This window comes from Lipotes vexillifer, unplaced genomic scaffold (genome assembly GCF_000442215.2).
Source record: "Lipotes vexillifer unplaced genomic scaffold, Lipotes_vexillifer_v1.1 scaffold162, whole genome shotgun sequence".
Classification (NCBI taxonomy): Eukaryota; Metazoa; Chordata; class Mammalia; order Artiodactyla; family Lipotidae; genus Lipotes; species Lipotes vexillifer.
This window is the reverse complement of record NW_006779114.1, coordinates 94-13,676: the sequence shown is the minus strand read 5'-3', so window position 1 is coordinate 13,676 and position 13,583 is coordinate 94. Positions and strand designations below refer to the sequence as shown.

The 13,583-nt window shown below is 34.0% G+C and overlaps 1 protein-coding gene across 1 annotated transcript in view; it reads left to right on the top strand.

Annotated features, from left to right (window-relative positions):
- The window catches only part of CUNH11orf65 (chromosome unknown C11orf65 homolog), a gene marked incomplete at its 3' end in the record, with an annotated part of 85,766 nt that extends 72,394 nt beyond the window's left edge, over positions 1–13,372 (top strand). Inside the window, exons 4-5 of the mRNA XM_007452472.1 lie at positions 12,986–13,039; positions 13,172–13,372. Coding sequence (XP_007452534.1) covers positions 12,986–13,039; positions 13,172–13,372 — 255 coding nt within the window. The remainder of the gene's footprint in view (positions 1–12,985; positions 13,040–13,171) is intronic.
- Between the last annotated feature and the right edge of the window lie 211 nt (positions 13,373–13,583).

Below are 13,583 nucleotides of genomic sequence, written 5' to 3'. Positions count from 1 at the left end.
CTACTATATATAAAATAGATAACTAATAAGGACATATGGTATAGCATAGGGAATTCTACTCAGTATTCTAATGACCTATATGGGAAAAGAATATAAAAATAGTGTATATATGTATATGATAACTGATTCACTTTACTGTACACCTTAAACTAACACAACATTGTAAATCAACCATACTCCAATTCATATAAAATAAAATCCCCCTCTATCCTCAAAGATTTGTGTATTTTTCTGGTAGTTTGTATAATTTGAGGCTGTGTGTTAACTGAAAACCAATTTAGGATCATTATATCTTTCTTGTCAATTGAACGTTATATTACTTTGAAGTGTCTCACTTTATCTCTAGTAATACTCTTTGCCTTATGGTCCAAAATCTCTGATACTAATGTAGCCACACCACTATTTTTCATTATTGTTTGTATGTTGTATCTTTCCCATTATTTTACTTTCAACATTGTGAATCTCCATATTTTATCTGTGTCTTTCTTAGGCAGTATATTGTTAGTTAATAGTTTTATCCAGTATGATGCTCTGTGTCTTTTGTTGGAGCACTTAATGTATTCACATTTAATGTACTTACTGATATTTTGGGACTTATATATACTCTGCCTTGTTTTGGGCTTATTATTTTTATTCTTAAAACTTCCCCTCTCTATTATCATTCTTTTATGCTTATACAAGATATTGCAACATGCATATTTGAATTATGAAAATCATATAAAGGTTGGCATTTTTATCTCTTCCCAGACAATGTACTTATATCCCTTTACCCCTTCTGACATATATTCTTGCTGTTGTACTTTTAAATTCTCTTTTGCTGGATTATATGGTAAGACTATGTTTAGTTTTGTAAGAAACTGCCAAGCTATCTTCCAAAGTAATTATACCATTTTGCATTCCAACCAGCAATGAATGAGGGTTCCTATTGCTCCATATTCTAACTAGCATTTGATGTTGTCAGTGTTTAGATGTTAGCCATTCTCATATTATTTAGAGGTATCTCATGTTTTAATCTACAACTTCCTTTTGACATATATGTTGAACATATTTTCATTTGCTAATTGGCTATCTATCTTCTTTGGTGAGGTAGCTTTTCATATCTTTGCCCATGTTTTAAATTAAGCTGTCCATCTTCTTATTGTTTAGTTTTAAGTGTTCTTTCTATATTCTGGATAGCAGTCTTTTATCAGATGTGTATTCAGCAAAGATTTTTTTCCTTCTGAGATTTCTCTTTTCATTCTCTTAACAGTGTTCATCACAGAACATTAATTTTAATGAAGTCCATCCTTTCTATTTTTTTTTATTTCATGAGTTATGCTTTTGATTTTGTATCTAAAAATCATCAACAAACCCAAGGTCACCTAGATTTACTCCTATGTTATCTTCCAGGAGGTCTGTATTTTTGAATTTTACATTTAGATCTATGAACCATTTTCAGTTTATTTTTGTGAAAGTGTAAAATTTGTGTCTAGATTCATTTTTTTAAATGTTCAGTTGTTCCATCACCATTTGTTAAAGACCATCCTTTCTCCATTGAATTGCCTTTGCTCTTTTGTCAATGATATGTTAACTATATTTACGTGGGAGTCTATTTCCTGGCTCTTTCTTCTGTTACAATGGCCTTTTTATTTATTCTTTCACCCATACCACACTGTCTTTTTAATTAATTAATTTTTATTTATCTATTTATTTATGTTTGGCTGTGTTGGATCTTCATTGCTGCACATGGGCTTTCTGTAATTGCAGTGAGTGGGGCTACTCTTCGTGTGGTGCACAGGCTTCTCCTCATGGTGGCTTATCTTGTTGCAGAGCATGGGCTTTAGGCACTTGGGCTTCCGTAGTTGTGTCACACGGGCTCAGTAGTTGTGGCTCCCAGGCTTAGTTGCTCTGCGGCATGTGGGATCTTCCTGGACCAGGGCTCGAACCCATGTCCCCTGCATTGGCAGGTGGATTCTTAACCAGTGCACCACCAGGGAAGTCCCTACACTGTCTTGATTATTACAGCTTAATAAAAAGTCTTGAGTTTGGTAGTGTCACAACACCAACTTTGTTCTTCTCCTTCAATATTTTGTTGACTATTTTAGGTCTTTCACCTTTACATGTAAAATTTAAAATTGGTTTGTCCATTCTTACAAAATAACTTTCTGGAAATTTGATTGGGATTTCATTGAATCTGTAAATCAAGTGGGGAAGAATGGACATCTTGACAATATTGAGTCTTCCTATCCAGGTATATGGGCTAACTCTTCTTTCATTTAGATCTTCTTTTATCTCTTTCATCACAGTGTTGTAGTTTTCCTCATATAGACTTTTACATATTTTCTTAGATCTATACCTAAGTATTTTACTTTTGTGGCACTAATGTAAATAGCATTGTGCTTTTAATTTCAAATTCCAATTGTCCATTGCCGGTGTACACAGTTGACTTTTGTTATGTTAACATCATATCCTCCAACATTATTGTAATTGCTTATCAGTTCCAGGAGTTTCTTTGTTGGTTCACTGAGATATTTTATATAGACACTCATGTTATCTGTGAACAAAGATAGTTTCTTTTTTCTGTTCTCAATTTTTGCACATTTCTTTTCTTATCTTACTGAATTATCTAGGATTCCAGTATGATGCTGAGTAGGAATAGTCAGGGGACTAGTTTCTCACCATTAAGTATGATGTTATCTGTAAGTTTCTTGTAGATGTTCTTTATCAAGTTAAGGAAGTTCCTGTCTATTCTAGTTTGCTGAAGGTTTTTCTTGGGGACTTCTTTTTAAAAATAAAATTGTACAGAAACAGAAGAAACACCATGAAGTCCCCTCCTTCTGTTCCTTCTCTACTTGCCTTAACTTGGAGTTATTCCTCATCAGTTTTTTAAATTGAAGCATAATTGACTTATATTAGTTTATTAGTTTTGGGTGTGCAACATAGTGCAACACAGGGATTCCATATTTTATACACTACAAAATGATCACCATGATAAGTCTAGTTACCATTTGTCACCATACAAAATTATTAAAATATTATTGACTATATTCCCTATGTTGTACATTATATCCCCTGACTTATTTATTTAATAACTGGGGGCTTGCCTGGTGGCGCAGTGGTTGAGAGTCCACCTGCCGATGCAGGGGACACCGGTTCGTGCCCCCGTCCGGGAAGATCCCACATGCCACGGAGCTGCTGGGCCCATGAGCCATGGCCGCTGAGCCTGCACGTCCAGAGCCTGTGCTCCGCAACGGGAGAGGCCACAACAGTGAGAGGCCCGCATACCACACACACACACACACAAATAAATAAATAAATAAATAAATAAATAAATAAATAAATAACTGGAAGTTTGTACTTCTTAATTTCCCTCACCTATTTTGCTCATCCCTCCACCCCCTCATCCCCTCTGGCAACCATCAGTTTGTTCTCTGTATCTATGAGTCTGTTTCTATTTTGTTAGGTTTGTTCGTTTGTTTTGTTTTTCAGATTCCAGATGTAAGTAAAATTATACATTATTTGTCTTTCTCTGTCTTATTTAACTTAGCATAATACCCTCTAGACCCACCCATATTGTTAAAAATGGCAAGAATTCATTCTTTTTATGGCTAGTATTCCATTACCACATCTTCTTTATCCATTCATCTATGCATGGACACTTAGGTTGTTTCCATATCCTGGCTATTGTAAATAATTCTGCAATGAACATAGGGTTGGCAAATATCTTTTTGAATTAGTGTTTTTATTTTCTTTGGGTATTGCTGAATTTTATGGTAGTTCTTTTTTTTCTTCTAATTTTACTGAGATATAATTCTCATACAGCACTGTATGATGTGTACAGTGTAATGATTTTGCCTTACATACACGATGAAATGATTACCACAATATGTTTAAAGAACATCCATCCTTTCATACAGATAGAAAGCTAAAGAAATAGAAAAAAAGTATTTTTTCCTTGTAATAAGAACTCTTAGGATTTGCTCTCTTAACTATCATATATAATATACAGCAGTGTTAATTATATTTATCATGTTTTACATTACATCCCTAGTATTTATTTACCTTATAACTGGAAGTTTGTACCTTTTCTCTGCCTTCATCCAGCTCCCCTCCCCCTCCCCCCAGCCTCTGGTTACCACAAATCTGATCTCTTTTTCTGTGAGTTTGTATTTTATGATAATTGACCTACAACACTGTGTTAGTTCCTGTTACACAATACAGTGATTCAATATGTCTACACATTTCAAAATGATCACCACTATAAGTGCAGATATATTTATTTATTTATGGCTGTGTTGGGTCTTGGTTGCATTGTGCGGGCTTCTCACTGCGGTGGTTTCTCTTGTTACGGAGCATGGGCTCTAGGTGTGTGGGCTTCAGTAGTTGTGGCTTGCGGGCTCTAGAGTGCAGGCTCAGTAGTTGTGGCACACGGGCTTAGTTGCTCCAGGGCATGTGGGGTCTTCCTGGACCAGGGCTCAAACCCATGTCCCCTGTATTGGCAGGCGGATTCTTAACCACTGTGCTACCAGGGAAGCCTAAGTGTAGATTTGATATCACTATACAAAGATATTACATAATTATTGATTATTTTGCCCACACTGTACATTTCACACGTGTGACTCACTTATTTTGCAGCTGGACTTTTGTACCTCTTTATCTCCCTCACCTATTCTCTCTTCTCCCACCTCCCTCCCTTCTGGCAGCAACTCATTTTTTCTCTGTATCTGCAACTCTCTTTCTGTTCTGTTCTATTTGTTCATTTGTTTTTTTTTTTTGATTCCACATATAAATGAAATGATACAGTATTTGTCTTTCTCTGTCTGACTTGTTTAACTTAGCATAATATCCTCTACATTCATCCATGTTGTTGCAAATTGCAAGATTTCCTTCTTTTTTATGGCTGAGTAATATTCCATTGTATATATGTACCACATCTTCTTTATCCATTCACCTAATCATGGGCACTTAGGTTTCTTCCATACCTTGGCTATTATAAATAATGCTGTAATGAACATAGGGGTGCATGTATCTTTTCTAATTAGTATTTTAATTTTTTCAGATTAATACCCAGTAGTGGAATTACTGGATCGTATGTTAATTCCATTTTTAATTTTTTGAAATCTCCATTCTGTTTTCTACAGTGGCTGCACCAATTTACATTCCCAACAATAGTGCATAAGGGTTCCCTTTTTCTCCACATTCTCTCCAACACTTGTTATTTGTTGTCTTTTTGATAAAAACCATTTTGACAGGTATGAGGTGGTACATTATGGGTTTTTTCTTTTTTTTCTCTTAATTGAAGTATAGGTGATGTACAATATTATACAAGTTACAGGTGTACAACAGAATGATTCACAATTTTTAAAGGTTATACTCCTTTTATAGATATTATTAAATATTGGCTATATTCCTTGTGTTGTACTATATATCTTTGAAACTTATTTCATACCTAATAGTTTGTACCACTTAGTCCCCTACTCTATATTGCCCCTCCCCCTTACCTCTCCTCACTGGTAATCACTAGATTGTTCCCTATATCTGTGGACTTGTTTCTGTTTTATTATATACATTTATTTGTTTTATTGTTTAGATTCCACATATAAGTGATAATATAGAGTATTTGTCTTTCTATGTCTGACTTATTTCACTTAACATAATACTCTCTAGGTCCATTCATGTTTTTACAAATGGCAAAATTGCATTTTTTAATGGCTGCAGAGGATTCTATTGTGTATATATACATATAAACATATTCTTTGTCCATTCATCTGTTGATGGATACATGTTGCTTCCATATCTTGGCTATTGTAAATAATCCTGCTGTGAACATTGGGGTGCATGTATATTTTCAATCTAGTGTTTTTAGTTTTTTTGGATATGTACTCAGGAGTGGAATTGCTGGGTCATATGGCAGTTCTATTTTTAATTTTTTGAGAAACTTCCATCTTGTTTTCCACATTAGCTGTACCAATTTACATTCCACCAACAGTGAACAAGGGTTTGCTTCTCTCCACAGCCTTGCCAGCATTTGTTATTTGTGTTCTTTTTGATGATAACCATTCTGAAGGTGTGAGATGATATCTCACTGTGGATTTGATTTGCATTTCTCTAATGACTAGCAATGTTGAGCATCTTTTCATGTGCCTGTTAGCCACCTGTATGTCTTTGGAAAAATGTCTATTCATTTTCCAAAAGTGGGAAAAATACCCAATTTTTAATTAGGTTGTTTGTTTGAGTTTTATGAGCTCTGTATATTTTGGATATTATCCTTTTTCAGTCATATCATTTGCAAATATTTTATTCCATAGATTGTCTTTTTGTTTTGTTGATGGTTTCTTTTGCTGTGCAAAAGCTTTTAAGTTTAATTAGGTCCCATTTATTTTTGCTTTTGTTTCCTTTGCTGTAGGAGACAGATCAAAAAAAAATACTGCTACAATTTATGTCAAAGAGTGTTCTGCCTATGTTTTCCTCTAGGTGTTTTATAGTATTTGGTCTTACATTTAGGTCTTTAATCCATTTTATTTTTATATATGGTGTTAGAGAATGTTCTTATTTCATTATTTTACATGTGGCTGTCCAGTTTTCCCAGCACCACTTATTGAAGAGACTGTCTTTTCTCCATTGTTTGTTCTTGCCTCCTTTGTCATACAGTAATTGGCCAAAGGTGCATGGATTTATTTCTGGGATCTCTATTCTGTTCCATTGATCCATGTCTCTGTTTTTGTGCCTCTACCATACTATTTTGATTACTGTAGCTTTGTAGTATAGTCTGAAGTCAGGGAGGGTGATTCCCCCAGCTTTGTTCTTTTTTCTCAAGATTGCTTTGACTGTTCAAGGTCATTTGTGTTTCCATACACATTTTTAAATTATTTGTGCTTGTTCTGTGAAAAATGCCATTGGTATTTTGATAGGGATTGCACTGAATCTGTAGATTGCTTTGGGTAATATGGCCATTTTGGGGGGGGGCGGAGCATGGCTTGTGGGATCTTTGTTCCATTACCAGGGATTGAACCTGTGCCCTTGGCAGTGAAAGCACTGAGTCCTAACTACTGGACCACCAGGGAATTCCCCAACCATTTTAGAAATATTAATTCCATGAGCAGAATATATCTTTCTATTTTTTATGTGTGTCATATTCAGTTTCTTAAATCAGTGTCTTATTGTTTTCCAAGTACAGGTCTTTTACTTCCTTGGTTAGATTTTATCCTACATATTTTATGCTTTTTGGTGTAATTGTAAGTAGGATTGTTTCCTTAATTTTTCTTTCTGATAATTCATTGTTAGTGTATAGAAACCCAACAGATTTCTGTACATTATTTTTATATCCTGAAAATTTACTTAATTCCTTAATTAGCTTTCATAGTTTTTTGGTGGTGTCTTTAGGATTTTTTATGTATAGTATCATGTAATCCACAAACAGTGAAAGTTTTACTTCTTCCTCTCCAATTTGGATTCCTTTTATTTCTTTTTCTCATCTGATTGCTGTGTCTAGGACTTCCAATACTATGTTGAATGAAAGTGGTTAGAGTGGACATACTTATCCTGTTCCTGATCTTAGAGGAAATGCTTTCAGCTTTTCACCGTTGAGTATGATATTGGCTGTAAGTTTTTCATATATGGCCTTTATTATGTAGAGGTATGTTCCCTCTATACCCACTCTGTTGAGATTTTTTCTATCATAAATTGATTTGAATTTTTCAAAAGTTTTTTCTGCATCTATTGAGATAATCATGTGAATTTTATTCTCCAATATATCAATGTGGTGTACCACATTGATTGATTTATAGGTATTGAATTATTCTTGAATCCCTGGGATAAATCCCACTTGATCAATGTATATGATACTATTTTGTTTTTTTTACTGAGTATCTACTATGTGCCATTGCTTCACACAGACATTATCTCATTTATTTATCACCAAGCAATATCTATGGGCTAGATATTACTATTTTCCAGCTGATAAAACTGAGACATAAAGAGCTTATATGATTTTCCCAAAGTCACACAGCTATTATATATGATACTTTTAATGTATTGTTGAATTCAGTTTGCTAATATTTTGTTGAGGATTTTTGCATCTGTATTCATCAGTGATATTGGCCTGTAATTTTCTTTTTATGTGGTGTCTTTGTTTGGTTTAAGTATCAGAATGATATTGGCTTCATAGAATGAGTTTGGAAGCATTCTGTCCTCTTCTTTTTTTTTTTTTTTTTGGAGCAGTTTGAGAATGATCAAAGATAACCTTTCTCTAACTGTTTGGCAGAATTCACCTGTGAAGCTGTCTGGCCCTGAACTTTTGTTTGTTGGGGGTTTTTAAATTACTGATTCAATTCCATCACTGGTAATTGGTCTGTACATATTTTCTATTTCTTCATGATTCATTCTTGGGATACTGTATGTTTCTGGGAATTTATTTCTTCTAAGTTGTCCATATTATTGGTGCATAGTTGTTTGTAGTAATCTCTTATAAGCCATTGTGTTTCAGTGGTGTCAGTTGTAACTTCTTTTCTTTCATTTCTGATTTTATATATTTGAGCCCTCTCTCTTTTTTTCTTGATGAATCTGGATAAAGTTTTATCAATTTTGTTTATCTTTTCAAAGAACCACCTCTTAGTTTCATTAATCTTTCATGTTTTTATTTTTTGGTCTTTATTTCATTAATTTCTTCTCTGATATTTATGATTTTTTTCCTTCTATTAACTTGGGGTTTTGTTCTTCTTTTTCTAGTTCTTTTAGATGTAAGGTTAGATTGTTTGAGATTTTTCTCATGTTCTAGGGAAGGATTGTACCTCCATAAATTTCCCTCTTAGAGCTGCTTTTGCTGTGTCCCATAGGTTTTGGGTCATTGTGTTTTCATTCTCATTTGTCTCTAGGTATTTTTTTGATTTCCTCTTTGATTTCTTCAGTGATCCATTAGTTGTTTAATAGCATATTCTTTAGCCTTCCCATGTTTGTGTTTTTTGCAGTTTTTTCTCATAATGTTGTGATTGGAAAGATGTTTGATATGATTTCAATCTTATTAAATTTATTGTTTTGTGGCCTAGCATGTGATCTATCCTGGAGAATGTTCCACATGCACTTGAAAAGAATGTGTATTCAGCTACTTTGGGATGAAATGTACTCTGTGTATCTATTAACTCCATCTGGTTTAATGTGTCATTTAAGGTCAGTGTTTTCGTATTGATCTTCTGTCTGGATGATCTGTCTTTGATGTAAATGGGGTGTTAAAGTCCTCTACTGTTATTGTGTTACTGTCAATTTCTCCCTTTATGTCTGTTATTATTTGCTTTATATATTTAAGTGTTCTTACAATTGTTTTATCTTCTTTTTGGATGGATCTTCTTTTGGATGGATCATTATGCACTGTCCTTCCTTGTCTCTTGTTACAGTCCTTGTTTTAAAGTCTATTTAGTCTAAGTATTGCTACCTGGCTTTCTTTTGATTTCCATTTGAATGGAATACCTTTTCCATCTCCTCACTTTCAGTCTGTATGTGTCCCTAGATCTGAAGTGGGTCTCTTGTAGAGTCTTGTTTTTGTATCCATTCAGCCACCATATATCTTTCAATTGGAGCATTTAGTCTATTTACATTTAAAGTAATTATTAATAAATATGTATTTATTACCATTTGTTCATTGTTTTCTGGTTGCTTTTGTAGTTCTTTTTCGCTCCTTTCTTCTTTTGCTCTCTTCCCTTGTGACTTGATGGCTATCTTTATGTTATTTTGGGTTCCTTTCTCCTTTTTTTGTGTGTGTATATATTATTTTTGGTTTGTGATTACCATGAGTTGTGTATATCTGTGTCCATATTTTTTTTTTTTCTCACAGTGGGCATTTTATTTTCCCACTTTTTGCTGACCAACTTCTGTGCATCTTCCTATGTTTGTGGACTACACCACCTTTGAGGTGGAAATCTCCTTTCATATACAGATTTTTTTTAATTGAAGTATAATTGCTTTACAATGTTGCGTTATTTTCTGCTGTACACCGAGGTGAATCAGCTATATGTATAGCCCTCCCTCTTGGACCTCCTTCCCACCCATCCCCCATCCAACCCATCTAGGTCATCACAGAGCACCAAGCTGACCTCCTCATGCTATAACAGGTAAAGATAGCAGGTTCCCACTAGCTAGCTATTTTACACATAGTAGTGTATATACGTCAATCCTAATCTCCCAATTCATTCCACCCTTCCCTTCCCCACCATGTCCACCTGCCCATTCTCTACGTCTGCATCTCTATTGCTGCCCTACAAATAGGTTCATCTGTACCATTTTTTTAGATTCCACATATATGTGTTAATATACAACATTTGTTTTTCTCTTTCTGACTTACTTCACTCTGTATGACAGACTCTAGGCCCAACCACATCTCTACAAATGACCCAATTTCATTCTTTTTATGGATGAGAAATATTCCATTTACATTTAGCCCATTTACATTTAAAGTAATTATTTTTTAAATTTTTAAAAATTTTATTTTTTGGCTGAGTCACGTCTTAGTTGCAGCATGTGGGATCTTCATTGAGGCATGTGGGCTTCTCTCTAGTTGTGGCGTGAGAGTTTTCTCTTATCTAGCTGTGATGCATGGGCTCCAGAGTACATGGGCTCTGTAGTTTGTGGCACACAGGCTCTCTAGTTGAGGTGCATGAGCTCAGTAGTTTTGGCATGCATGCTCAGTTGCCCCATGGCATGTGGGATCTTAGTTCCCTGACCAGGGATCAAACCCGAGTCCCCTGCATTGTAAGGCAGATTGTTTACCACTGGACCACCAGGGAAGTCCCTAAAGTAATTATTGATAAATATGTATTTATTACCATTTGTTCACTGTTTTCTGGTAGTTTTTGAAGTTCTTTTTTTTTCCTTTCTTCTTTTGCCCTCCTCCTTTGTGATTTGATGGTTATCTTTATGTTTTTTTTGGTTTCTTTCTCCTTTTTTGTGTGTGTATCTATTATAGGTTTTTGGTTTGTGATTACCATGAGTTGTGTGTCTCTACATATATATTTTTTTAATTTGAATATCTCTTAAGTTTGAAAGCATTCTAACAAACCTGCATTTGTACTTCTGCCACCCTTTCATGTTTAATGGTTTTGATATATTTTACATCTGTTTGCTTTTTGAATCCCTTAACTCCTTATTGTGAATTTAGATATTTTACTACTTTTGTCTTATATACATGGTTGATCTACTAGCTTTACTGTGTGTTTGGACTTTTCCTTTCATAATTTTTATATTTCTGGTTGTGGTCTTTTCTTTTCCACTTAGAGAAGTCCCTCTAACATTTCTTGTAAAGTTGGTTTAGTGGTGCTGAGCTCTTTTACCTTTGCTTGTCTGTAAACCTCTATACCTACTTCAAATCTGAATGATAGCCTTGCCAGGTGGAGTAATTTTGGTTGTAGGTTTTTTTCCATTTATTACTTTGAATATATTCTGCCACACCCTTCTGGCCTGCAAAGTTTCTGCTGAAAAGTCAGCTGATAGTCTTATGGGAGTTCCCTTGCATGTAACTAGTGGTTTTTCCCTTGCTGTTTTTAAGATTCTCTTTTATCCTTAATTTTTTCTATTTTAGTTATAATGTGTCTTGTTGTGGACCTCTTGGGGTTTATCTTGTTTTGGACTCTCTATGCTTCCTGGACCTGGATGACTGTTTCCTCCCCCAGGTTAGGGAAATTTTCAAATATTACTTCCTTAAATAAATTCTTTGCTGGTTTCTCTCTTTTTTCTCCTCTGAGACCCCCTATAATGCAAATGTTAGTATGCTTCATGTTGTCCTAGAAGTCTCCTAAGCTATCCTCATTTTTAAAATTCTTTTTTCTTTTCTCTATTCAGCTTGGGTGATTTCCACTATGCTGTCTTCCTTAAACGTTTGGTAGAATTAACCAGTGAACCAATCTGGGCCTGGTGTTTTCTACTTTGAAAGGTGAATTATTCATTAAATTTCTTTAATAGCTATCGATCTATTCATATTGTCTATTTCTCCTTATGTGAGGTTTGGTAGGTTGTGTCTTTCAAGGAATCAATCCATTTTGTTTAGGTTATCATATTTGTGAGCATAGCGTTATTCATAATATTTGTTCATTATCATTTTAGTGTCCACGGAATCAGTAGTGATGACCCGTCTTTCATTTCTGATATTAGTATTTTGTGTTCTCTATCTCTCTCATTGCTGCTGCCCAGCATCACAGGACAGAGTGAATATCATACAGTGTATCACTAGCCTGGGGAAAGATCAAAATTCAAAATTAGTAGTATGGTTTCTACTGAATGTGTACCACTTTTGCACCATCATAAAGATGAAAAATTGTAAGTCAAACCATCATAAGTCAGGAACCGTGTGTGTGTGTGTGTGTGTGTGTGCGTGTGTGTGTGTGTGTGTGTGTAATTTTTAGCCAGGAGAAAATTATGCAAAACTAATGTTGTCTTTCAGGCTGAACAATTTAGGGTAACATCTGTTTTCTCATCTAACTTAGTATAATCAGGAGACAGGTTGGGGACCAATAATTTTTTTCTCTACTTTTCATTTGGTGTGGGGTACTAAAATTTAGAAGACCAATTATATACAATTCTTACAAAATTTAAACATGGATTTTTGATTTAATAAAAGCTAGCTAGGAAAGGTCATCTGTTGTTTAACTCAGATTCACCAGTCACATTTTTTTCTCTGAATTTACCTGGAAGATATTTAATATGAAAACCATATATTTGAGGAATTTTTTAAAAACTTCTGTTTTATGACTAACAAATCACCTGACTTTTACACTTTTACATTACATAGAAAGGAAACGTAGTTTGGTATCATTTTCCCAGTTATAATGTAAGCTGTTTTACTTATTGAGTGTCTATAAGAAAATAAATCCTAAGATACTTTCTGATTTAAAATTAGCTATTTGAGGTTTATTCACTTCATCTATTTCATAAATAATTAATATTAAACAACTGTTTAACATAATAGAGTAAGAAGTTGTGAACTGATACATACAGAATGTTGAAGACTAATTTTTTTTTATAGGCAGAACTTCTAGATGCTGCTGCTGGCATTAATGTACGATTCAGATTAGGTGGTGTAAGTATGGATAAATTCTTATTTAGTACTTTTAAAGCACATTTACATGAAATTTAAAAGATGTAATTTTAAAAAACATAAACCATTTTTCTAATTAAATTGAAATGGTCCTTTGAACTTTTCCAACTATAGGTTAAATTTCCACCTGAAATATACTATAAAATTTTCACTCACAGACATATTGAAGATCTGTGTGCTAATAGTCCTAGAGATTACACAAAACTTCCAGCAAAACATACATCTCATATTAAAAGTGATAATCTTCAGGAAGAGGATTATAGTGGCTGGTATCATCGTACAGAGAACAATGGCTGGAGGCCTGTTTCTGATAAAGTAAGAAAAGATAAACATTAATAATTTTGAATATTATGTGCTTACAAACCTATCTGTCTTTCTGAAAATTAATTTTTAGATTATTTTTTAAAATAATAAATCCTACTAATTTAACTGATAAAATTTGCTTAACTATTCTGTGGTTACTAATATACTTCAAGATACAGCAATATATCTTTTTTTTTACATTTACTTCTACTTTTAATAGTCA